This window comes from Anser brachyrhynchus (assembly GCF_964034855.1).
Source record: "Anser brachyrhynchus genome assembly, chromosome: 11".
NCBI lineage: Eukaryota > Metazoa > Chordata > Aves > Anseriformes > Anatidae > Anser > Anser brachyrhynchus.
In genome coordinates this window covers 10,299,776-10,326,211 of record NC_137706.1, presented here as the reverse complement: position 1 = coordinate 10,326,211, position 26,436 = coordinate 10,299,776, and the positions used below count along the sequence as shown (strand labels likewise).

The 26,436-nt window shown below is 44.9% G+C and overlaps 1 protein-coding gene across 10 annotated transcripts in view; it reads left to right on the top strand.

Moving 5' to 3' along the window:
- Positions 1-1,033: 1,033 nt before the first annotated feature.
- The window catches only part of NEO1 (neogenin 1), a 192,112-nt gene continuing 166,709 nt past the window's right edge, over positions 1,034-26,436 (top strand). For 5 of the 10 annotated variants that reach the window (XM_080607281.1, XM_080607278.1, XM_080607277.1 and 2 more), the window contains exon 1: positions 2,565-2,925. In XM_080607281.1, the coding sequence (XP_080463407.1) occupies positions 2,793-2,925 (133 nt within the window). In that variant the 5' untranslated portion in view covers positions 2,565-2,792. Of the gene's footprint in view, positions 1,057-2,563; positions 2,926-26,436 lie in introns of those variants that run through there. The other 5 variants (XM_080607275.1, XM_080607282.1, XM_080607279.1 and 2 more) reach the window with 3 other exon arrangements.

Below are 26,436 nucleotides of genomic sequence, written 5' to 3'. Positions count from 1 at the left end.
TTTCTTTTCCTGCAGCTCCTTGCAAGGTACATAACATACATACATCTAATTTTTGTAGTAAATGAAGTGGAAGTTATTCAGGCAATTAATGTTGTTCCTTGACCTTGCTTCAGCATCAGAGCCAGGCATATCTGCTTGCATTGACAACCTTTATTCTGGTATTTCATAACTTGGGAGTGTTTTACTTTGCAGCCCAACTGTTGCTTTAATGTAGTTTTCCATGTGCAATTCTCTCCCATGTAGAGATAACCTAAAAAACCCAGCAATTTTATCCTGCGTTGTTATATTGATATCTATGTAGGCCATCAGCAATGTGGAAACTTATCCTAAATGAGGAAAGAAATAGTTTGGCTCTCCTGCATGTGGTCCAGCGCTGCAAGAGAATGCGCTACGTTCTCGGTGCGATTCAGACACTTGCTGCCAGTAGACATGGCAGTTTCTCTGACGGTCTTCACTCCCATTCCCATTTTTCTCCCATTTCTAGTCTGTTTTCAAATCTTCTCCCAGCAGGCTGGCTTCCAGACTCTTGCTCCTGAGCTTTGCTTTATCCCTCTTTCCAGGCAGACCCAGTTTCCCCTTCCAAGTCCCATTCCCTTTCATCGCCCTGGAGAACCTGTCTTTCTCCAGACCCTTTGTGCCTGCCAACTTCCCCGACCCAGTTCCTGGCCCCACGGAGGAGCTTCCTGCTCACGTTGCCTGAGAAGCAGCGAGAAGACTGGAAGGACAGGTTCCCCGCTCGCCCTGGGTACGTTCAGACTTGGCATGGTCCAGGGCAGCGGGGAACTGGAACTGCAGGTCCAGCTGTGCTCCCACAGCCCTGGGCTGCGACCGGCTCAGTGAGCATGAAACCGCTGGGGAATGGCTCTGCCAAGCTCCGGTAAACCCCCGCGGAGTGCAAATGGTGTTTTTGGTAGGTTTTTACACGGAGGTTTTTGAGGAAGCATCTCTGACAAGGTGACTGTTCTCCTTTTCAGGCCCAAAGATATTTTTCAAAGGACATTTACCTCTGACCTGAGAGAAGGAATGACAGAAGACCTTTTTGAAGTTTGACCTGAGGTATGAATTTCAGATGCTTTCATTTCAGCAAAATAGTTACTCTGTCATTATTAAAGGTGACCGAAGATGGGATTTTATGACAGGAATTGCTAACCAGCTTCGATAATAGTTACACTTCCAGTGCCACCTTTTAATCAGGGCTTCTTTTTTCAGTATAAACCATCACAGTTCATTGATGGTAATCCTTCTGGTGTATCAACCATCAGCGTAACGTGGCAAGCGTTAACGTGGAGAAAACCAAACATCCTTCTGAGGAGGTAATTATTCACCACTGTGAGAACGCTCCAGGATATTTTCAGTGGAGGACAAGCCTCCCGCTTCCTGACAGAAACACTAGACAAAATTATAAAATAATGAAGCAGGTTTCACAAAGAAAAACACTTTGGTATTAGCTGACGCTTTGTAGTCATGCTGGTGTTCAAGTAATCATGTACATCTCTGCATCTGTAGGTGCAGAAAGATTCACACGTGCACAGGTGTGCTGTGTCAGGCTTCTGCTTTGCAGAAAAGCCTTTAAATGCACAAATCTGCAAATTCCGCTGCCTCAGGGCTCATTTCAGTGGAGCATCACCGGTGCCTGCATGGAGAGGGACACCCTTGCCAAATGGTAATCAAGGCAAATGACAAACTTTCCTGTAATTAGTCCTCAGCTCCTCAGCAGCTGTGTTAGGATGAGTATTAAACCTGAACAAACAATTTTAAACATGTTTTTTTTTTCTTTTCTTTTTTTTTTTTTTTTTATGATAGAAGTGTACTTTTTAGGGAGATATACCCAATTAGCTGTGTTTTGCTCTTGCAGTGCCCCAGGGGCATGGTTATAGCAGGGTTTCCGCACCACTTCTTGAGCCTCAGCGCTACGTAATTATGCACTGAAAGAGACGATTCAATTAGTCAATAATAAAACGAGGTGCAAAGATAGTGTACAGAGTGTAAAAATGTCATTTAGTGGGCAGCAGGCCATGATGGAAAATATATAAGGGTACACTTCAGATGATTAATGGAGGAGGAATGTATATTTATAGCTCTCATTGTGTCCTTTGTAAGGATACGCAATGCAACAGTCGGAATAAAACTGGCTGGTGACGATGCGCTATCCAAAACGATTTCGATTTGAATGGCAAATGCTGCCTAAAACGAATTGCCCCGGGAGGGCGAAAAGACGCGTCGCCCGCCTTTACAAAGTTTAGCCTGTGTGTTTATTAATCCTTTGATTCGCTGAGAAACACGCTGGCCATGAAACACCGAGCCGTGTTCCCTGAGAGGACACAAGTTACTGGGGGTTGCTGTGAGGAGGGGAAGGAGGCGACATTTTGGGGTGCTCTCGGGCTCTCCCCTCACGGCGCTGAGGGGGCCACCGGCCCAGAGGGGGGGGCGCGCGCACACCTGGCGCGCGATGGCGGGAAGGGGCGCGTGCGCCGCCGCCGCCTCCCGGGAGCGCGCGGGCGCATGCGCGCGGTGTGTGTGCGGGGGGGCGGGGCCGCGAGGGGCGGGGCGGGGCGGGGCGGGGCGGGCGCTGCTGGGCTCCGTGCGCGGCAGCGGCCGGGAGCGGCCCCGGTCCGGGTTCGGGTCCGGCCCCGCCATGGAGTGAGCGCCGCGCTGCCGCCCGCCTCCCGCCTCCCTCAGCCCGGCTCGGCTCGGCTCGGCTCGGCTCACCCCGGCTCGGCCCGGCTCCGCTCGGCGGGAGGTGCGGCCCCGCCGCCTCCTCGGGGCGCCGCGGCCCGGCGGGGAGCGGAGCGATGGCGGCGGGGAGAGCCCGGCGGCCCCTCGGCCCCCTGTGGCTCCTCGGCCCGCTGCGGCTCGGCCTCCTGCTGCTCGGCCAGCCCGGGCCGGCCGCCGCCTCCCGCAGCGGCTCCCCGAGCCCCCGCACAGGTACGGGGAGACACGGGGAGGGGGGGGGGCGGTCGTTGGGGGGGGGGCGGCTCCTTCCCCGCCTCCGCCGCGGCTCTGGTTTGGTTATTTAATTTATCGCCGCTTCGTTCGGTTTGATTTTTTACCGTTTTGTTTTATTTCGTGCCCCGCCGCACTTGTCCGAGCGGGACGGGCTGAGACGTGCGCCGGTAGAGGCCACTGCGCGCCTCGGCAAAGCGGCTCCTGTCCGCCTGTCCCTCCGTCCCTCTGTCCTCCTGCCCCCCCCGCCCGCCCTCCTGCCCCTCTGCCCGTCCGTCCGTCCGTCCGTCCGCCTGTCCGGCCCTGCCCGCAGCCCGGCACCTGCGGGGGGAGCCCCCCTCTCTGGGCGCTGCTCGCACCTTTCCCCATTGTTGCTTTTCCCGATCCGCTAGCGAAGCGGGCGGCTTCGCTGCCTCCAGGAAAAAAAAAAAACCCACAAAACGAATAAACCCGAGGAAGCCCAGCGCCGTAATACCGTCCAGATGAAGCGTGGCGTGCGTGCGAGGCTGCCCTGCGGAAAGGCCTCCGCGACGGGGGGATCTGGGCACGCCGCGGGGGGATCTGCGGCTCGCAAAATGACGGCGTGAAAAAACTTTCCCTTCCCCCCCCCCCTTCCCCTCTTGTCAGCAACGGAGTAGTAGAAAGCTGGAAAAAATCTTGCGTGTTGAACGCTGGGATTTTTAAAAAATGTTTCCCTGAGGATCGAACGCTGGTGTTTGAAAGGAAAGCCCTGCGTAAGTGGACCCTGGACAAAACCCAACTGGTGGTTAAATGAGCGGCTCTCGGCAACTTGGCGCGAGCGTGGCCGAGCCGTGCTGCCGGCGGTGCGGTGTGGCTGTCCTGCTTCACATCACGCCAGGCAGAACCGCGCGTGCTAGTTCTCAGCTCAGGCACTACTGATGTAATCGCGTATGCTGACTCCTGTTGACAGGGAATGTATTTATTTAACCTCTTACATAGCGCGAGCTTTGCCGATTCCAGCTCTGAAGACTTTTATTCATTTTCCTTTTCAAAAAGAAAAAACACCAACAACGTTATACTTAGGTTCCAAGATCTCTGTGTAATAGATAAGTTACTGTTTTGATGTGTAAAATCTTACCATGTGACAATTCCGTTTCAGTATTTACTGCTCTGCTGACAGCTCGCTGCAGTTACAGTTCTGTTGGGTGCTTTTTGCTACTTATAAAAAAATCCTTTCTGTTTTGAGAACATCAAATTGATAGGTGAAGCTTTATCCGTTGAAGCTAAATAGGTGAGTTAAGTCAGCCAAGGGGGAGTAGCGCGCAGAAACACAAAATAAAGCATTCATTGAAGCTGACTGTTTCTCAGAGTAGCAATTTGGAAGCATCAGTGTGGAAATGCTGGAAGTTCAGCGCACCCCTGCTGCCTCCTCTCTCTCTCTCTTTTGTGCAATGTGCTTTTATGCCCTGTCGATGCGCTGCCCCGTTCCACCCGCGGTAAGGACCAGAAGGCAGGGTTTGCCTGACCCTGAGCCCTTCAGAGGGAGTCGCTGGGGGGGGAGAGCCTTTCTTGGATCTTTGTCTCAATGAAGATGTGAGATGCTTCGTGCACAGCGGATGAACTCCATCCTAATTCACACTAGCTCCCACCTGATAATTAGTATTTTTTTCTTAAACGCGGGGTGTTCCACGTATGCTCCTGTTTGGCAGGTGGGAGAGGCGCATTCGAGTCCCTCCCTGCTGGTGGAAGAGGGAATCGGACACAGATGTTCCACGTCACGCACAAAGCGCTCCCTTTGTGCAGTGGGTGCAGGGGTGACAGTGCTGCCGGGGGGCCTGGCGTGGGGCTCGAGCTCTTGGGCGAGCTCTGAGCAGTCGCGGTGCAGGTGTGCAGGGCTGGAGAGGACGCGTGGCCTCTCGGGGCAGGTTAGATTGTGGCGCTCATCTCAAAGCTCCAGTGGCTTTTGCTGTGTCCCGAAGGAATAGATTCCTCTTTCTAAGCTTTTTGGCGTTGATAATAATGACACAAAAGAGCAGAAGTTGGAGGTTTGGAAGCCTGCGCTCTTTGTATAGAGCCCCTAATGTTTGAATGACGTTTGAGCCCATCTGTAAATAGGCAGTTGTTGCTCTCTGAAGAAGGAAAGAGTGTAGCTGAATTATTTAAGGAAAAAACCACCTGTGTAACTGCAAGCATTTGTTTGCGTATCTAGGAACTTGAGTCTGTTTCCCAGTCTATCTGGTTGCTTTGTATGTAAAATGAAATGAGCTCCTTATTTCAGAATTAGGACAGTTATTCACTTACAGAGTAAACCCCCCCAAAAATCCGTATTAAGGAACAAGCATCAACTAGCTAAATCCTGCCTCTCGTAACTGACTGAAACTGACTTGAGACGAATGTGACAACTTTGATCTATACAGGATTACATTATTAAGAATGAGATTGAAGTTGGTGTCGATTTTAATTTTTAATGGAGAAGCTATGATAAAATGTATGCCCTATTAAGATTGCAGGTGAGATTATTCTGAAGCAGGAAATTTGTTCCTTTTCTCCCTGGTATTGTCGAAATCCTTGCAATCGGTGTGTATTGTGCTGGTAAAGGACAAACTGGCAGTTTAGGAAGTCCATAATGAAACACAGTTTGGAGTTGGTAAGGATCGAGGATGCACAGGGCTCCCTGAACTTAACAGGTGCTCAGGCACGTGTTGGTGGCAGGCACTGAAATGGGCACCGCGGGCGCTGCTGCAGGACTTGGGAGCAGCGGAAGGAAAGCCGGAGGAAGTGGGAGCATAGGTGTTTGGGGTTCCTGAGAAACAGGAGCCCTAACTCGTTCCTGTTCTGCGTGCATTTCTTGATTATCTCTAAATATATCCTGAGCTAAGAATAGAGACAAATATTCAGGTCTCCATTACGCCCTGTCAGCACAGGTCCCCAGCTGGTATCCCCGCTGGATGTAAATGCAGCGTGTGTTAGCCTTGCTTGTCCTGGCTGCTGGGTGCGATCGAATACGAGCAATTTGATTGCTCATAGCTACCGGGATGTGCGCATGCCAGCACCGCTGATTACACGCAGGTGTGAACAGGCTGGGGTAAGGGGCTCTGCTGGTGCTGGATGGGGCCTGTTTCTTGGGACCGTGAGCTATCGTCCCGCTAACTTACTTCTTACAAGTGAGGTAAGGTAATTACACACTGTAGGCTTCTCTTCATGTAAATAAGTGTTTGTTTGTTCCTGATGATAGTGTCCTTCTCATTTGTAAGACTTCAGACCTTCAAGAGGAGATCCTTGGAGAGATGTGAGAACTACGTGGGCATGTTTTTAAATAACTGGCCGCCCTTCTGTGTGGTATTCTGGCCTACAGTTTCCACTCACCTCCCTTGTGTTTGTTTTAATTCGAAGGAGAGGAGGGTGATAAGGAGCGAGCATGGAAATGGAGTGGGAATTTAAGAAAACTGCACAAAAAGCAAGATAATATGTTTGTTAACCTTTACTTTCAAGCCATAAAAGCATATGACTTGTGCAGCATCAGCCTGAGCGTCATAAAAGGGTGAAAGCAGATCAGTGCACCATCTCTAGCTTGGCATGGCAGTAATTTTCTGTATAAAACAGATGCCAATGTGTTTGTAGCTCATTTTTATTAGTAAGCAGTAGGACCCTTAAAGTTTTGCTTTGCCTGGTCTAGGAGGAGGAATGCCTGGAGTTGTGGTTAATAGCTGGTGCCACTTGTTTCCTGTGAGGAACCTGCCGTAGCTTCCAGAAGTCAGCGAGTGGAAGAGAGGCCTTGCACGACTTCCATTTCCAGTTGAACCCTGGAGAAGTCACAAACTGTGAGGCAGTGCTGGCTTACCAGGAGCTGCTCCAGGCTGTCTCGACGAATCCGGGCTCTGTTCCTGGAGTGGGGGAACGTCATGCTCCAGGGATATCGATCTTCAGGAAGGGCACGCCGGTTCTTAATAGAGAAAATGTCTCGGCGCTGTGGAAACAGCAGTAATATTTTACTGATTGGATGCTATTGATTTAGTTCTCCAGTTAAATTGCTAAGATGAAAGTGGTAATCCTGATTAATTCCATATAAATAACTAAGCCCAATTTGTACATGTATCGCTGCAGACTTCTGTAGGAAATTGTTAGGTGCTCTTAATTCCAAGTGTTTTTTCCTATGTAGTATTCAAGCTAGGGAGCATATCTTAATTTTACAAAATAAACAGACTATCGATTTATGATAAGCCTTTTTTTTTTTTTTTGGCATCAGTTTAAAAAATGTCTTTAAAAAAACACAAACCCCAAAACTCTAAAGCTGCCCCTACCAAAGGGAGAGAAGGAATTAGCAGCCTTGTGCTAATAAATTTCCTGGGAGTTTGGGCAATTCCCTGGAGCGTGTGACAGCCATGAGATGTTTGAGTTGTGTAGAAAGTGGAGAGATTTAACATCTAATTTTAATGAAAATGACTCAATGTCTCTTTAGCAATCCAAGTAAGAATTAAATACTACAAAGCAAGATAAGTTTTCCGTACGCTGTGAATAAACATCACTCCACTCATTGCTTCTGGACGTTTGGGACACTGGAAGTGGTTGGAGCTGAACATGGTTGGTCTGACTGGGGGTCATGCTCTGTGCGAAAGTTCCTTGGTTTTAATACCATTAGAGAAAGCTCATGGTCAGAAAACAGCTCCTTTATTACAAGAACAGCCTGCGTTCACTCTCTGGTTTCTCTTGTGAGGCTTGTGTGGAACGGGGGCTTGTATCAGGAGGAGATGGCTGCGAGCTTCTCGCCATGCCTGGGGCTCGCATTGTTTGTCCTCGTGTCTGAAGTGACCTCCCCATCTAAACATACCTGGGTTTTCTGTTGGTCTCTGATTCTCATGGTCCATCTTTGAGCTTTCCTGGTTCAGCCTCGGCTTTCTGTTGTGAAGTTAGCAAGACTGAGTGTGGCGTTTTTAGGGAAGAGCGTACTGTTAATTTATGATGTGACTGTTTTATTCCTCCTGTTCCGTGGGTGTTCTGGTTCTCACAGCTAGTGAGATTTTCTCTTGAGTTGTTAAGTTGATCTAGAGATAGTGAATTGCATGTTAGAGAGAGCTTTTCTCTTTAAAATGCACTCTTCTGCATATATTAGCAGTGAATTTTCTTTGCCACGAAGTAGTTTGAGCAGCTGACTTGATATTGGATACCATTGAAGAAATTCAAGTGCTCTGCTTTGGCTGAATTTCTTCATTTGCGATTTTTCATCTGTTGATCTTGGTGCACTGGGTAAGTGTTAGCTCATATGAATGACTTCTTTCTAATCAGCGTGAGTTCTGATGAATCAAGTGTAGTAGCTTGATAATTCTAATTAATAAGCATCCTCTAGTCATATAGTTTTGTCCAGAGGTCTTTTAAACATGGAAAAACTCCTGTGTGACTAAATTACCCCCTGCTTCATCTATTCACAGAACTTGAAATGCAGCTGCCCTTCCTAGTTTGGTTAGGTGAGATTTCAATTTGCTTGTTACCCCATACAGCAGTGAATCCTATTGGATTTTGTTAATGTTTTTCTGCTATTGCCTTCAAAAAAAACCCAAACCAGAACAACAACATCAACATAAAGCCCCTGAGCATTAGCTACTTTATCATTTATCTGCTACAGAAGCTTAGAAAGTGTGCTAGTTTGTGAAGATGGCTGAGTCACTTTCTCCAGGTCCACCAGATGTTTCAGCCCTTCCGATTGTGTGATGTACTTTTATTTTGTGCTGATGGGAGAGCCATGCTAAAGAAATCCCTTGCATATGCTTTACTGTCACTGAAGGCCTGAATTTCATTTTGTTTAATGTGACTAGTAATTTGTATATTTCTGTACTTCTACCGCCTGCTCCCATAAAACTCCGTTTCTCCTGATTTTCTTCTTGCCTGTAATACTTAAATCCTTCTGATGGGTTTCACTGGGCTTGGATTTCCACTTGGTGGGTGTCTCTCTGTTGAACTTTCCCACCTATTCATGTATTTTTCTCTTTTGCTTACAAGTATGGACAACTTCTGAGTTTTGCTTCTAGCTTTCTGCCCTTATGTGTGTGGGGGGTCTGAGTATTTTACCTTCATGTTTTTATTTGATGTCTTTCTTACATGTCTTGAAGCTGTCACATTCCGTGACAATTGGTCGAAGGGCATGTCAGTAGCCAGCTTGGTTGTCTTCCATTATCGTTACACTTAGATAAATTTATCCTGTTTGATGTGCTTTTAACATTTTTTGACATGTGTCTAATGTTGCTGTTGACCTAGGGATGAATAATGCAATGCTGCTAGCGTGGGCATGGTGTGCTGCAGTTGGAGGTTTGTACCAACGTAGGTGTAACTGGCAATTCTTGCCAATTAAAACATTTAACTTAGACTTACAATTTTGAAGAGATAATCTGCTTTGCTGCAGCTTCACTGCATTTAATGTTCTGCGTGTAGTTTACAGCCAGGTCATGATGAGTGCTGCTTTTCTACGAAATTTGGCTTTATTTGCATCTATGAATATGTGCTGTATTATGTCTGCGATATAGCACTGCCCAGTACATTGGCTTGGGTGTAGAAGCTGCATCTCATCATTTTGACCATGCTGATTTCTTTGCCCTTCCTTGCGGCAGAGGCACCTTCGTGTTACTGACACCACTGCCAGCTGCTCCTGGCGTCAGGCTTGGGGCAACTTCCAGCTCCTTCTCAGCTCACAGCTTTTTGTTTAATGGCCCAGCAGCTTGATCCCACTTGGGCTAAGGTGCAGTCAGGTCCCGCTGTGCAAGCTTCATCTTTCTCAGTTTTCTTCTGTAGTTAATGAATCTGAACATCTCTTAATGCTGCTCTGGGGCTCGGGCATGGAAACCTTATAACGTAACTGTAGGGAGAGCCACAAATAGAGGCGTTTGGATATGCTTTCTAAAAGTAGAACAGGCTGCCAAAAGTCATTTAAGTCATTAGACCTGTCATGACTTCTAAAACATCTTGTGCGTATTGAGAAGCGGAGTGTAAGTTGCTTTCTAACTGCCAAGGGGTTGCAGTCAGACTGATTTAAAAAAAAAAGAGTAGTTGTTTGAAACCAATGGTTGTTGCAGTATTGTACACAGCAGACATGAAAGCATGGGTATTAATGAGAAAATGAAATATTTCCAACAGCAATTTATAAAGCCAAATGTTCCTGTTTTCAAACAGGCAAGGAAGGCAGTGTAAGAGAGCTGGAAATGAAGTAGAACTGCATCCAGAAACAGTCCGTGTGATGTGGTCGGACACCCCAGCAGCTGGTGCTAGGCTCCTGTGCCGCTGGAGGTGGCGTTTCCAGGTTGGGCTCTTGGTGCTCATCTTGCAGAAAATGCAGTATTTTGTTACCCGTTTGTCAATTTTTTATTAGAAATCTGGGCGAAAGCGAAGCGCAGCAGATAGGAAGTCACTGCCAAACGTTAATCCTATTTTCATGTATTAAGCTTCAACGTTTTTCGCACTCCCTGCCCTTCCATTTGCTTCCACAAGCGTTTGTGGAGGCTGTAGCGATCTGGATGGGTTCCCATATCTGCCGTGCCATGTGGCTGCATGACGGCCTGCCGTCGGAGGGAGGGTGACAGGAGCACATGGGAGCCGTGCTGCGGGGAGGTGACACCGCTGCTGCTGCTGGTGTTTCAACACGAAAAGCGCTGTGAACAAAATACAGCACATCTTCTGTCACCGTGCTGGTCCTTAATGTTCTGACGTATCGTATCACATAAATTTCAGATCTATAGGCTAAAGTTTTGTCAGAAAATGTATGTTATTTTAAATTGGATTTTCCAGTAAAATGTTTCTTAAATGTTAAAGTCTTTAAATTGGAACGAATCATCAGTTTGGCTCTAGTGTCCTCCCTCCCCCATGGAAATCTCATCTGCTTGGTCTCGAAGTGGGAACTAAGCTCTAAGTCTAATCTTAAAATACTTTGCCTTGGGGGGGGGGGGGGGCGGGGAAGATGAAACTACCAGAGGGGGCTTCCATTTTCAGCAGCGGGTAGCGGCCTGGTAGCTCTCTGGATGGACTAGCCACGGGCTTAAAGTCCAGAGGAAACTGATGGTGATTGCCTTGCGTAGCGTTTCAGTGCACGTGTTGCTTTCAATCCATCGTGTGCTGATGGCTGTGCTGTGGTTTTGTGGGACCAGGACTTTTAAATCATCTCTGTACCAATGATTAAACCCTTGAAGAAGAACACTGAACCGAAGTCCAGTCAGATTGTAAGACGAGCTGACACAGGAGGTGAAGTGACAAGCAGCCTTGGCAGCCACAGCAACTGCTGATGTGTGGAGACTTCCAGCCAATTTAATGGCTAATGATGACATCGCTCCATGGTTCTCAGGAAAAATTCATGTTGAAATCAAGCGTCAGGAACTTGTGAGTGCTGGGAGACTGGTGTGGAGGTGAGGTGTATGCCAGGGGAGAGGTGCTCTTGCTCCACAGTGCCCTGCCGGGGCATACTGTTGGTGCCCTTTGTGTGGTTTAGGGGAGATTTTTCATTAATCCAGTTACTTATGCTGATAAGGGCCATGCTGTGTGTGTACATATTGCCTTTGAAATGATTTAATCCGTTTTGCTGATTGAGTTTGATACTATTGCAGAGATGGAAATCATTTTTACGCTGCTACCCCATCTCTACTACCTATGGTAGTTTTGCAGTGCATCTTGACCCGTTTAGATGCTGGTAACGGGACGATTTTGGGAGCTACATCCAAAATCAGAGGAATATGTTCCTATTTTGCTCATTTGCAAGGACAAGTTTAAATAATAATAAAAAAGAGACACTGTTTTAATTAGCATTAAGAGCTATTAGAGTGTGTACTGCAAATTTGGGGTGTGACAGCCCTACTACGTAATTTTCCCAGGTTGCTTCCTTTTCTAGAATTTGAAATGGCTTGTCTTCTGTTTGAAGTGTAAAATAGCTTATTTATCGTAATCTTCCCATGCTGTTGTTTATACCTAGTGCAGGTCTTTGGAGCCTTAATTTTAGGTTCTGTAGCTCTTCTCTTCTTGTTATGGATTCTTTTTCCTTCTTGTCCCCGTATTTGAAGTTGTGGGGTTTTTTGTTGTTTTTGTTTTGAGAAATTTCTAAATGCTTAAAAAAAAAAAAAGAGGTCAAACAGCTCAGATATCTGCGGTGGTTTGGTAACCACTTCAGCAATGTGATTTTTCATGCAACTTTTTTGTGATGCAGATGAAATTCATGGTACGCAAAGCATAGCTACAGGAGAAATATGACCACATTGGGACTACTTTTTTTTTTTCCCCCCGGTTGTGCTGTTGAGTGTAAATGAGTGTTCGGCATTGTTGAATTGTTGAATCTGTTGTCTTTGAGAACAAGTGAGTGCTCTTCCTTGGAGCTGATGCAAATGCTGTGGCTCTAGTCTGGCAATAACTAAAAATCAGGTGGCAGAATCTGGAAGGTAACACCACAGCATACGAATAGGGGTTTTCATAGTTGAAATTCGAGGCTTTTGGAGGGGGACAGTCGATATCTGACTGTGGGAGGAAGAGTCATCAGGTGCATGCAGAGCAGGATCCGATGTATGCTGACTTTGTGGCTCGACGTGAAGTATCTTGTGCTCATGGTAACGGCGTTATCAGCTGAAAATGTGCAGTGCTATTTTTTGAAGTAGTGTTTTCCAGTTCTCTTTATTTACTGTTGTTGCCGAGCTTTTCTTTTTACTTGGGAAATCAATAATCTAAAGGAGGAAATAAAGCTTTTCCAGTAGCTGAAAATACCTGTCTGAGCTAGATCTGATCTGTCTCCGTTTTGATCTGTCCTACTTCTTGCTCTCCAGAGCTACTGGTCATGACTCCAGAGCAGAGTGAGCCTGTGCTTTGTACTTTTATCTTCGTTTGCATTCAGTTTGTCAAGTAGAGGCTTCACTGCTTTAGCATTTTCAGGCATGCCCTTTGATAATTTATTAAAATTAAAAAGGATCTGCAAGAAATGGACTTCTGACTTATTTTTATCATGTGTGTTGATAATTTTTTTTCCCAATTTAGCGGTCATCCCTGTCTCTGCAGGAGACTTTGGAGGGTTATCACCTGATGGTTTCTGTTATAATTGCATGTTAATAGGTGGAGCATATTGATTGCTTAAATCTAGTGCAGCTCCTGTGCTATGAGTTACTTTGTTCCTGAACTTGCAGGCTGTTGGTTGTTGGAAGTGCACCGAGTGAGGAGAGGCTGCGTTGGGTGTTACTTCTTTTACAAAATAGAAATAACTGTATCTCGTCCGTTCTGCCTCATGGCTGCTGGTGGATTCAAGTGCCTCGTTCTCTTGTTGCCCGTTGCATAGCCAGGTTCACCAGCCCGGCTCAGTTGTGATTCCTGTGGGGGTACAAAGCAACTGGGTTGAACTGGTGAACTGAACCTCAAATCACAACACCTTCAGTGACCTACCTCCGTCACCTGCATCTGATTTCTTGGAACTTGGGCAGTCTTACTGCATTTAAAAAAAGGGAGGTGAGTTGTAGGTTGAGTTGAAGACTTATCATTAACCCCAAGGTTGAACATTTACATGCCTTTAAAAAAAAAAAAGTGTGACTTTTGCCATGCAGTGAAACCAACAAATGGTTTTAAGATGCAGGAACACCTTCAAGTTGCTCAGACAGATTTAGCTTTGTCCTGTGGTCTCAGAAAAAGGTGGAGTTTGGTTTCAGCTTTAGTGATTGCATGCAGGTGTTGTCACTTCTGTCCCATAGTCATATGGTTATTGTCAGGGGTTGCCAGCCAACGCATATCTTTGGAAAACTGAAGGCTGGAGGTTGTGTCTTGCAGATCTGCTGTAACGTCCTTAGCTGTGGCTTCAGAAACATGAGTTCACCTTTCTTGGCTGCCAAAGGTGCTGCGTGGGTGGGGGATTGTTACCTATACTTACTGCTATGCTGGTGGTTTGGTTTTTTAAAGTCTGGAAGCTTTTACAGCCTTTTGGGTAGCACTTGGGAGCTGTAGCAAAGAGGACACCTTTTGCTTCATCGTTTGGAAAATTTCTCTTCAGGCAGTTTTCCAAGAGTTTGATAGAAAGGCTTTAGATGTTGACCAACTGATATCTGGGTGTCTTTGTAGTAGTAGATGTACATTTGATTAGTTCTGCCACCTTTTATGATAATAACGGTTGAAATTTATGCAGTCCCTTATGGCAGTTTGAAACAGAAGCATCCATTCTTGTTCCTTAATTGCTCGTGCACTTTCCTGAGGCTATAATGCAGACTTCAGTGGCGTCACTGTACAAGTAGTTTTTTGAGGCACCATTTTGTGAATCACAGAATCATCTAGTTTGGAAGAGACCTTCAAGATCACCTAGTCCAACCTCTGACCTAACACTAACAAGTCCTCCACTAAACCATATCACTAAGCTAAATGTTTTTAGAACATAAAAATGTAACAGACACGCTCGTTTTCAAGTCCTTCAGTTTGCACGTAGGGGGGGAGAATGGCTTGAAGAAGGTAGCTGAGATGTGCCCTGCAGGTTCCGTACTCCTTGCTATAAATGAGGCCAAAATGCAAGCGTGAGCAAGATCCCTTGAATAGACCATTAGGCAAAAAGCAGCTGTACAAAATTCAGAGCAATTTTTTGTATTGTAACTGATTTGCGTTACAGTATACCAAAGAGCATATATACGACAAAACCAAATCAAGGCGCTCTTAATAGTTCGAAGAAAGCAAGGTGTCACCGAGAAGCACCAAGGGTTTGTGAGCATGGTCTCTGAGCGCTCCTTTCCTTCACAGCCTTTCGATGCAGGGGAAGAGCACTGAGACAACTGTGCTTTTACAAGTCAACCTACCAGAAGGTAACATTTCAATTCCCTAACTTTTTCTTGAGCAACTTGGTGACTTTGCTTGTGCAAACAGTTTGGCTCACTAGAAAGCAGCATTCAAATTCAGTAACTTAGGTAAGTGATGCACAATGCTTTGTGGTATCGTGCAAGGCTACGCTTCCACGCTGGAGTTTTTGCTTCAATAAACTCCTTGGGGGGAGGTGGTTGCTGTTTTTTCGGACTAGCTCCTCCCATCCCCTCCCTTTGTGTAAACTCTGCAGTGCCTTTTGCAGCATTTTCCTGTGGAGATAGTGCTGTGCTGCGTTTCACAACTTTGTGATAAAAGCAGCAGCATAGTTCTGGGATAAGTGCTTCGTCGCTGTGCCTTTGCCATCCTTATGTCTGATTTTGTGTCTTTATAAAGCTAGAGCTGGGCCTGATTTAATTCCTCTCCTTTACATATGTTTTTGCACTTGTACACTTTATTTTACAGAAAACGATCAATAAAATCTTTTATAGTGAAAATCTGTTTAAAAGTGTGACATCTGGCAATGTTGTTTGCTTTACTGCTATTGACTCAAAGGAAATCTGGTGATCAGAAGTGTCACAGAAAGTCTGAACAGCTCTGGTTAATGGGACGGCCATTTGAAATTAAACTTGTAAGATTTCAAGAAACTCTTCTGATAACCTGGAAATACTTCTGAGTGCATTGTTTTAAATATAGTGGAAGATCTTTCTGAAGTTGTACAAGATGGCTTTAGTGTACGAAAATAAGGTTTTTATGTTAATGTCCAGGAATACAGACAAGGCTAAATTTAAATAAAAAGTAGGAAATTGTATATTAATATCGTATTTAAAATCCCTGCTAGAATTTCCATCAAAAGTTCTCTGTGTAAATGTCTTGATGAACTTGTCAACCCTGAGAAAATACTGGGCTCCCTTCAGCATCCCCTGCCTCTGCCCCGCAGCGCTTTTGGGAAGTTGGTGAGATGGATAACGTCCGCACAAATCTAGGTAAGGGAGGAACACACACAAAGTACAAGAAAAACGGACAGGATTGGATGCAGTCTGGATGTGGAGCATAAGGGGAAGCAGGGAGGAGGTGAGCTCAGCTATAAAGTGCCACAGCTGCTTGTTAGGCAACAGCGCTGGCATGCATAATGTATCGGATGCTGGTGGGGAAGGAGTCTGACGGATCTCCTAGTGTCCTCCTCCTCCTGTGCAAATCCACCTTGGGGTGAGATGAGCAATGTGCCATGCTGAGCTTCGGTCTGATGCGCATGAGCAACGCCTTTGTGCACAAGTCCTGTGTACCATAACTCCTGCAGATATCCACCTTTTTAAAAACTGGAAGTTTGTGCATCTCTAGTGCTGATGTAATGCATAAACGTGCATGTGCTTTGTAGAAGTAGCATTTAACTTGCTAAAGCTACAGAACCTCCGTTTGTTTTCTTAGGGAGACGGTTCCTTTTACACTGTGATTTGCTATAAAGCTGTGAGGCTCTGCAAGGACATGGAGCAGAGCTATGAGGTGAATGAGGCTCCTGAGAATTGGGGTGGAGAGGGGGAGAGTATGCTGCTCCCCGCCCCAGAATTGGAACAGAGCATTTTCACTGTTTCTAGCTGTCAGTCATTAGCTCTTGAAGTAAACATTGAAAGGACTTTTCCCACCTGTAAAGGGGAGTATAGTTGTGAGGATCTCAGTAGCTCAGTGTGGTCAGGAAGGTGGGATGGAATGGTTTTATTCAGATACATTTACTTGGCTGAGGAGGCGACTGTGAAAAGCAAACCTGAATGCTGCAGCGAGGTCCTGCTTCTACAGGATCGTTTTCTTTCAATTTGTGTGGTGCTCGGAGCCTTTCTCAAGTGCTCCTCTTGTTCCTCAGTGCAGAAAAAATATTTTTCCTTTCTTAATGCTTTTCTTAAACGTTTTAACCCTTGACCACTCTGGTATTAAGTTGAATAGAAGAATAAAGTTGCTGGCTGTGCCTGCTCTGAGATTTGAAAGGTAAGAGAAGTCTTGCTTCTTTTTTAGCTTGTTCTTTTTTTCTAGCATGTATTAGTGCAAGAGCCTAATGAACACTTAGAAACTTCGGCCGCATCTTGCAGGAATGTGAGGCCTTTTAATGATGCAGGAATATCACCGAATTCAAGGCCTTCAGTTGTTTGAAGCTCAAAAAATGCCATTACTGCTTGTAATTTAGAGTGATTACCAGCATTGTGAACCCCAGAAGACGTCCGTGTTCTTTCCTAGGCTTTGGATGTTAAGCGAGCTAGTCTTTCTTTCAGAGGCTCGCTCTAATCCTGTTGCTGATATTTTCATTGCTTGACAGAGCAGAGGAATGTCTGAGGCCGCAGCGGGGGGCTGGAGAAAGCTGTGAGCCATCCCTCAGCCAGGACGGAGCTGGGCTCGGGGAGAGGCTGCAGCGCTCCCTGCATTCGAAAAGAAGAGGTTAGAGCCGAGCAGATTGTTCCTCCTAGGATAAGAAGTAATTTACACACGATGCAAAACGCTTGGCTTGTGGTGTTAGGTGAGGTGAAGGCTGAATTTGTGCAGTTTTGTTTGCCTGAGAAATTCCCTTTCCTGGAACACTGAGGACCAGGATTACAACTAATTGCGTTATACCTGCAGTGACTCTTGCTGTGCCATGCTGCTCTGATAGCAGCTTTGGCTAGCAGTTGCATCAAAACGATGTAAATTCTAAGTGGTGACAAATCCTAGAAAGCCTAAGAACTTAAGCTGTTATTTCTATTGTGGATATCAAAGGCAAAGCTTTCCAGAATCTGTTGTGGCAGTCTGTGTAGGTGCTTCATTGATTTTTTAATTCACATTTGCACTGGAAATGTGCTCATGGTGAAGAGCTACCTTGTGGATTTATACAGAGATAGAAGTAAATCCCAACTTTTATTTTTTGGCAAGAAAAATACCTATGCTATGAAAATGAAGTGAGTTTCATTACCAAAGACAAATGCAGAACAGTCTCCAAAAAGTAAATGCGTTCAAATAGTATTTCTGTCAACACAATTGATTTCACACATGACTTAAACATTAAAATTTACTTTTCTGATGTCTGGGGTTAAACAGCTAAAATATTCTGCTGGAACACTTGAAAAATACTGAGGTGTGGAGAAATGATGTGGAGATGTAGCTCTGTGCTGTTGTTCAGTCGGTGGTATAGCCCTTTGTGCTCTTTGCTTGAGCAGCGCTATGAATCTCGCCATTAGATGTTAATGATGCCAATATTAAATCAATATTTTCTGTGAAAAATGAGCAGCTAATCAATATACAGATTTTTTTTGTGTGTGTCACAAATTGATTTTAATACTACTACTTATCTATATTTAGCTTTTCTGGGTTCTTGGGATGTTATTTTAGCAAACAGGTAGAGAAATCTCTGTGATGTGGGTATCAGTTTTGTGGCATAGTAGGGTTCTGACCAAGGGAGTGAACTTATTAAACGTATGCAGTCATTGCAGGGATTTTCCATGTAGGCTAAACGATTCAGGTTTTAATACGTTAAAACCGATCTGTTTGTGAGAAGGCAGCACAGCTAGCTGCCTTATGTCTGGGAGGCTCCAAAGAAAGCAATGCAATTATGCTCACTTCACTGGCTCAGAAGAATGCAACCTGTGAATTTGACTCGACAGCTCTTATCAGACACATCATGAAAACATAAGAACTTGTTTTGGTGGATTTGCTCGATGTGTAGGACCTATCCAGACCTATATGTTGCATGCAAACTTTAGGATACACTGTTAATTTGCATCTGTCAGAGATAAAGGGTGATGTGAAGGCAGACTTAGGCTGCTACATTCAGACATAAAGCACAGTCCTTAGCACTGAGGGGATGCCCCCAGTCTGCAAGGCGTTTCTCCAAATGGAGCAGAGGTGTACTGGAACAACATGGATGTTAGGGCCAGGGAAAAACAGGACTGTGACTGGTGGTGGAGTCGTGCTGAGATGCCGTACGCAGACGGAGTCGGTTTTGCTCTGCTTCTGCCCTGAGGTGAGCAGACATGAGGCTGCTCAAAGTGGGGAACCTTGCTGGAGGGTTGGTGGCTCTGATGGCCAAAGCCTAAGGAGCAGCAGGGCACAATGTAAATTGATGAAAATACAATTGTTGTACTGAAGAACCCAGAACAGGGTAGGTAAAAAGGCACTCACCTGCCTCTTTAGTCATGTCATTTTATACACCTGTGAACCATCAGCATGTTGTGCGCTGGTAATAGCAACAGCATTTCACTGCTAGGGACAAAGCTCTCTGAAATGCAGGCTTTTTTTTAGGTCTGACTTGGTTCTCTGAATTTTGTGGCAAGGCGTAGCTGTCGGGTGCTGGGTGTGGGTGCCTGGCACTGCTCACGTCTGGAAGCAGAGGCTGCCCTTGGTTTTGGTACTGCATCAGGGAACCTCACCTCACTAATAATGACTGCCTGATGATGTTAAAGTATGGCTTAGCCTCATCCCCAGCTCTTAATTGCCTTAGTCATATGCACATCTTGCTTTCTTTAGCAGTTTTTGCTACATTTTACAGCGTATTTTTCTTGTAGATCTTTGCATCTCTTGGCTGCTCCGTGCCTCAAAGGCGGTGACCACGCACCAGCATCCAGTGGGGTACAGCTGTGCCAGGCACCCGGCCCAGGGGGCTGCCAGTGGCACGGGGCGCCCTGCATGCTCCCTGCTTGCTTTGAAGGCAGCTAGAAATTAAAATGAAACTTGTAAGTTGATTCACCACAGTTTTCATATGGAAATAAATCCGCTCGACTTGTTACTCTGCCGGGTGGATTTTATTGTAGTGTGTCGTTTCATTGTTGTTTTGTGCAGATTACACCATTCTTATGCATATACTCCAATGGTCACACAATAGTTTATTCATATGACTAAAACCGGCATTAATTTGGGGAAGAAATGTAGAGCCACAAGCATTTGTCACTTTCCTCAGTCATTGCGAAGGGCTTGGAATCACTGTGAACTCTTGCACTCTTTTCTTGTTCCTCAGAATATTATCCTTATTGCTTGAGCGATGCGTGCAACTTGCATGCGCAGAATCCCTGATATTTCAGTCTTTCAAGCTCCACTTTTACTTTATAAGGAAATCAAAATACCAAATTCCCAAACCTGAATATTCTCACGTGACCGCAGGGTGTAAGGTGACCTCTTTGGCTCCGATCCCAGCCCAGGAATGTATCGTTTCTTTGAGTTAGACTTTGAAACAGGTATTACTTTACAATTTAATTGGCTGCATACATCTCGAAAAGGATATAAACCAGTGGGTTTTTCCACTATGGAGACAGAAAGGCTTGTTTCACAGAGGAGAAGGCATAAACAGGCTGGTACAAGGAACCCTGTGTGAACTGAGCTATACTGTATACTTCAGGGAAAAAAAAAAAGTAAATTTTTTTTTGCCTTGTAGGTTTTGGCAGCGTCAAACAAAACAGCCAATGTTCTCCTAGGAAAGCGAAGGAATTCTCTATCTTGAAAACACATTTGAAGACCCCACCCCCGCCCCCCGCCTTTATGCGGGGCTGTGAATGTTGCCTGGTGCTGCTTTGGCTGCAGGTCCCCCTGCGGATGCTCGCCGAAACGTCGTGCTGCTTGGGTGCAGCCTCGCCGCTGGGGCATTGCCCACCAGCTGCTTTTGAACCAAAGGCTGCTGACAATTAGAGGAAAGCAACTCCAAATGTTTTGAGTGTAAACCCTTTGTTTTGGAGCTCTTTTCTCTCTTCTCTTGTTTTTAATAACTGCAAGTGATCTAATTAGTGTCCATAGCTAGATCCAAAACCCTTCGCTGACCTATATTCAGACGTCTTTCATCTGCTCCTGCGTGGTTAAGACCTTCATAGTATTATTGAGAAGTAAGGAGCCAGACAGTGCAAGGAGGGTGGATAAACCTCTTAGTTCCTTACATTTTGTTTTGCTAGTTGTTTTTTTCATTTCTTATTGTAGGATTTGTGGCTTATCTTCAATTTAAATCTTGCTTCACTGTTTTTGTCCTTTCTTCTTTGTAATCTGTGGCTTTTAATGTCTAAAAGGTCCTAAATATTTGATCAAAATAAGGCCTAATTCCCATTCTGAAGAGAATAAATCACTTTAAAAGTGGCAGAAAGAGAAACCATATGCAGGCAAAATGTAGTTTGAGGGAAAGATGCAGCATACAAGCATACACAATCAATTACTGAAACGTGGCACTAATGTTCCCTCTGCTCCGTCCTTAGCCACTTTCAGGCTTCTTCTGCAACTTCGGTAGTTTCCATTAATCTCTTTAACGTTAAGAGCTTTGGGCACAGAACCTTTGTGTGTGCGGTCTCTTAATATCTCATTTTTGTCCTGGTGTCTCCAGTTTTCTGTTAAAGTAGACCCGAAGTATTCTGTGACCAAGCTGGATCAAGACGTATTTCTTAATTATTTTGAGTAGAGAACAGCAATTCAAATTAGTGTCTCTTTGCTGTTTCATGACTGCAAGTAGGATGTAATAATAACGTGTATACTTCCTAACACTGTTCTAGCTGTGTATTTCTGCTGTCCAAGCTTACAGTAAATTGTCTTTCATGAAAAGCTAAGGGTGAAACTTGGACACGAGGATAATCTCGTCCTGTGAACTGGTGAGCATTGTTACGGAGCTTTGGAGATGTCGAGTGCTGCAGAAGTGATGAGCAGCCTTCATCCTGTGGCAGTGTTAATCACACTGATGAATGCTCGAAGGAGATGACTGATATGGGCACCATCTATGGCAAAGTAGTCTAGATTCCTAGTTATTTGCAGAAATATTTGTAGTCGTGATGGTTTTTCTTGTGAATTTGGTTATTAATAACAAGTTCGAAGGGGGGGAAAAAAGTAGGAATCATCCCTGCTTTCTTTCCCTCTTTTCTAAATTTGAGATCTCATTTTCATGCAATTCCTGACTCATTAGCTCCTGTAAATTTTGTTTGATTTCTCTGAATATTTTCTGGCAAAAAGGTTAAAAAATATTCTGACAGTAGATATCTCTTAAAGCTGTTTTTCTTAAGGAAAAAAAGCTAAGTATTGAAAGTCTTGCCTACTTTAAAAACAAGTTTTCTATTAATGCATAACTAAACATTCTGGGAGTGTGAGCCTCATATTTAATAGGAATTCTTATAAGCAGGAGGGGATGTCGCTAGATAAGCCCTGGAGGTGGAGTTGAAGCGATCAGCTGGATTCTGACAGGTATCAGGCTTTATGCAAGTGCAAGAAACAGTCATTTCAAGGAAAATGCAGGAGATACTTCACACAACCTTAAAATATTAATAAGGAACAGAAAAATCAGGACAACAGTGTCTTCTGTTCCAGTCTGTAAATTAAAAAGTGCGTGCATGAAGCAGAGATCATAGGACCTGTGATCAAAGCTTTTTTGTTCTATAGAGTGTTTTGTTCAACAGAGAAATCTTAAATGTGCAGAATACGGTAAACTTGTAAGTCAACGGTATTTAACGTCTCGTTTTCAAAAAAGACAAACAACTTTTCCATGTTTATTTACAGCATTGAAGTTAATTCTCTAGAAGAGCAGCTTCACATGGAACGCTAGTAATTTTATGTAATACTATCAATTACTTCTATGTTATTAAATTAAAAATAAAGGCAGATGGGTTTTAAGCAGTATGATTACCTAATGATATATGTAAACTATCTTTCTCGGTCCAGCACTTAAGGTTTGGTGTTATGATTTCAGGATCATCTGGAAAACAACCAGCCCTGCTTGGGGGGAAGATGGCTGCTAAGAATAAAATCAGTGGTTTTGGAACAGGAAGGGAACACAAGTAAACTATTTCCTTGTTCTTTGGAACTAATAATTGGTACTTCTTTCTTTTTCATTTCATCTAAGCACTGCAAGGCTACCAGCTGACAAGATTCTGAGTTAAAAATTTCGGCAACCTATTTTTTTTGATATGAAGTACAGCACTGAAAGTACAAAAATAGATGGAAAATGAGGCTGAGTGATTTTTAGTAAGTAGCTAGTAGTGTATTGTGTAAGATCAGTTGCAGATAAAAATTTAATGATGGACAAAGTGGAAGAAGGGTGATCAAAAAAGATTTGTTGCATGTGCAGACATATTTTACTGTTTTGGAGGGAATTAATACCTTAAAACTGGGAAAATGGAGTTTGGGAGCAAGAAGCAGCATCAGGTTAAACATAACCTGAAAAAATCCTTTTCTTCCCCTCCTGTGTTGGTGATACACTGCATACTACTGTTCTTTCAGACTTGTCTCCCCCCCGGAGACCACATTGTCTGGAGGTGGAATGAGAGAGGAATCGGGAGGCACTGGGCATCGCCCCATCGGGTCATTCTGCTTCCTTAGCGGTGCTGATGCAGCCAAAAGAAAAACCTGTTGTTAGTGAGCCATAGCCAGGTCCGTGTCTGCGCGTTAGGAATGCGCTTTTGATATTCTTGGACAGCTTACCTCTCCCCAAGAATTGTTGGTGTTGGAGCTGCGAAGACTGAGCAAACTTCCTGAGAGGAAGCAATTGTAAAATATCCAGGAAGTTATTAGGAAACGCAGCCTTCTGCTCCTGTCCGTGAGCTGTGCGAAGTGCTTGGGCTCTTTCCGTAGCACAGTCTGAAGAATGGGTTTGTTTTTTAATAACAGGAAGCCTACTTTAGGGGCTGGATGTAAGAAATGCAGTGTCGAGGGCTGTTAGAGCTTGGGCTTTTAAGCACTGTGAGGAGCAAGGCCCGGCGGCTCTTGGCAGTGCGCTGCTCTCCGCTGCTGGCAGAAAAAAATGGATCTGATTTTCATTATTTTTCCTGTTGCTCCCATTTTAGATTTGCATACCAGCTTGTCAGCTTCTGTGTGCTCCTGTCTGGGGAAAGAGGGCAGGAACAGAAAAGACCCAGGGAAAGTGTGGAGGCCTGAACAGGGAGACGTAGGAGAGTTCAGTTTGAATCTGTGTGCTGCCATCAAGCATTGCAGGGATCCCCTGGTTTTTCATATTCAAATTTTTCTGTGTCTGAAAACCATCTCGCAGTCGGTGCTTGCACTGTGCTCTCTAGGAACACTTGCTTTATTAGCAGCAGTGATGTAATGTGGTTTTTGCTGGCTTTTTGTCTTGCTGCTCCCCTGCCCTGCCTCTCACCTGCCGGCCAGACCAGGTTAGTCAGAGGCAGGGGGGGCACTGCCATCCCCATCTGCGTGTTATCCTCGTTAGGTTTGATTTGTTCTAAAAGACAGGAGTCTTTTCCATCTGATTAAACATGCTTTTATGTTTTTTGTGGAGAGCCAAAGTCTATGATAACAAAGAAAATTTTAGATGATTAAGTGTGTTCTGGGGCTGCTGTTAGAGAAACAATTTCTTGGTTTTGTCTTATTAATGTAAATCAGAACTGTCAGCTGCAAGTACGGAGTGTCAGGTGGAGCTGGTTCATAACTCAGTTACTAGTGTGAAAGCGTAAACTCGGTCTGTCCTCCGTCTTTATGATGATGCTGATGAGGGATAGCTTTTTTATTTGGATGTGGCCGTTTGGAAATTTGAAGCGTGAGTTTAGACTCCTACATCTGGTAACATGCAAGTATCAGGGTGCTTCTTGAGCTTGAGGTTGTTTGTGAGGACAGGTGACAAATAAATGAAGTTTCTCTGGTGTTGAAGGTGTGAAGAAAACGTGAACCCAGAACAGCCCAGGTGGTACAGAAGGTGTCCGTCCCCCTCTTCTCCCCTACCCCTTTACTGGGAGTCTTCCCTGGAGTGATGGTGAGTTGCCAGGTTTCAAAGGAAGGGAGAGGCCAGTCACAGCACCCACGTGAAGTTAGAGGGACTGACCGAGCTCCTTTAAACGTGCTTTGAGTTGGCAGACTCTCCTGGCAGCAATTCCGTAACTACTCAGAGAGGGCACGGTGTCTCCGGTGCGCTCGTGCTGGGAGAAGTTGTCCCCAAGGAACGTAGCTGTAATGATGCTTCACAAATTGCAGTTCTGTCTCCAGCATAGCCAGGGCTTTACCCCTTGAAAATTAGCACCTGTTCATTGACTGGTGCTGGCGTTGACTGAGCAGGGAAAGAAGCTGCACTTCTTGGCCAGCTTCAGCCTTGGGAGGGAGCAGACAGCTGTGCTTTGGGTGTTCATTAAAGGCTTTCTTCAAGCTGAGCTGCGGATGCAGCAAGCTGAAGGCTGCAGCTTAAAGAAGAATATGGGAGGGTGCTGTGGCTAAGCCCTTGCTGGAAGGAAAGGGAAGAAGTCATCTGAGCTGGCTGCAGGCAGCACGCTGGGTGTCTGCCTGGTCAGGAAACAAGATGCTTGAATCTGCCCTGGGGATCTGTCTCCATGCACCCCGTGCTTGTTGTCGGTGCTGCCCTGTGGACTACAGGCTTATTTGCACTGTTTCACAAAGTGACATTCAGCATTTCTGCTGCTTTATTTCTGCAACAACCCTGGGAAGAAGGAGAGCGGTAGCAGTTCTGTGAGCAATGCAATTAATCTTGGAATTGAAGACTCTTATATTGAATTCTTTCGATATATTATTGGTTTTAAAGTATCATGTGGATTTTTCTTCATGGCTTTAAAAATTGGAGTTTGATTCAGCCTCTTTCCCCAGAGAGCAGTAATTCTTCCTCTTTGATTTGACTGCCTTCCTATTAATTTCATGGGAACTCTTTGAATTCATTTCTACTGTCAAATGCACTTAAAATTCACAAATATATACTCAAGAATCTTTGCAAGTAGGGACTGTGTGCACACCTATGTACATACACGTGTGCAGCATTAGCCCTGTTTACTTAAAATCAGCTAGAAACAGCGACACGAGTGGCTGAGGGCTGGCACATAGAAGGGTTTTGGACCTGCTTGCTACTTCCATCTTTTGACATGCAGATTGTTTTCACTGCTCAGCTGAATTACAGCTTGTGGATAGTTTTTTGGGTGCTTTTTCAGCTGTTTTTTTTAAATCTGTTCTTATGTGCGGTGTCACAGTTGTCCATGTCCTCCTGGACTGAGCTAGTTGGGATGTGATTAAACTGGTTTACTTCTGAAGGGAACAGAAAGCTAAGTACATAGTAATGAACTCTAGAAGGCCATTTAACTCGTTTCTTTTCCCTCTTCCTGCACATACTCCAGTTTAAACTGGAAACTTCGCAGGGCTTGCAGTGAAGTGTGTTTGGATGGCACTTATGATACCCAAACCTCAGAGACCTTCAGGCAGAGGCAGTGTGAGCAGCGCTTAAACGCGAACGTGCAGGTTTTGTCTCGTCCCTCCCAGCCCCTCTCTTGGGTTTGGAAAGTAATTTGATAGAGTAAAAGAACTTTGAAAGCTATTTTATTCTAGATTAATAATGTAAAAAGTGGTGCTAGAATTTGATCCAATATTTATAGATTTCTGCTGTGTAAGAGTTAGAACAGCCTCTTGAGGACAGTTTAAAATTCACATTTTTAATACTCTCTTGAAGCTGAAAGAATTGTGGAGTCCTCAAAAAGAGTTTTGAAAAGAATTCAGTTAGGAATAATTCTGAATGTTCCTGTAGCGTACATTTCTTCTCATTTCTGTGAATGTTAGAAATGCTTGTCATCTTAAGAACTGCACTGTTTATCCTCGGTGAGTGTAATTGTGGCGTTACAGGAGAGGTGAGACTGTAGCCAAGAGCTCTTGCATTTATAGTGCAGATGGAGTGATCAAGCCCCCTTTCAGCTGAAGTATGGATTTGTCCTTGAATGGGTCTGTTTTGGGCGAGGTTTTGCTACTGTGAGCACCCTCACTGAATCCCAACGAGGTGCCTGGGAGGTGGGGATGCTCTCTGGATTGTAACGTGCCGAGTGTTTTTCACTTGGCTCTCTGAAATGCCATTTCTTT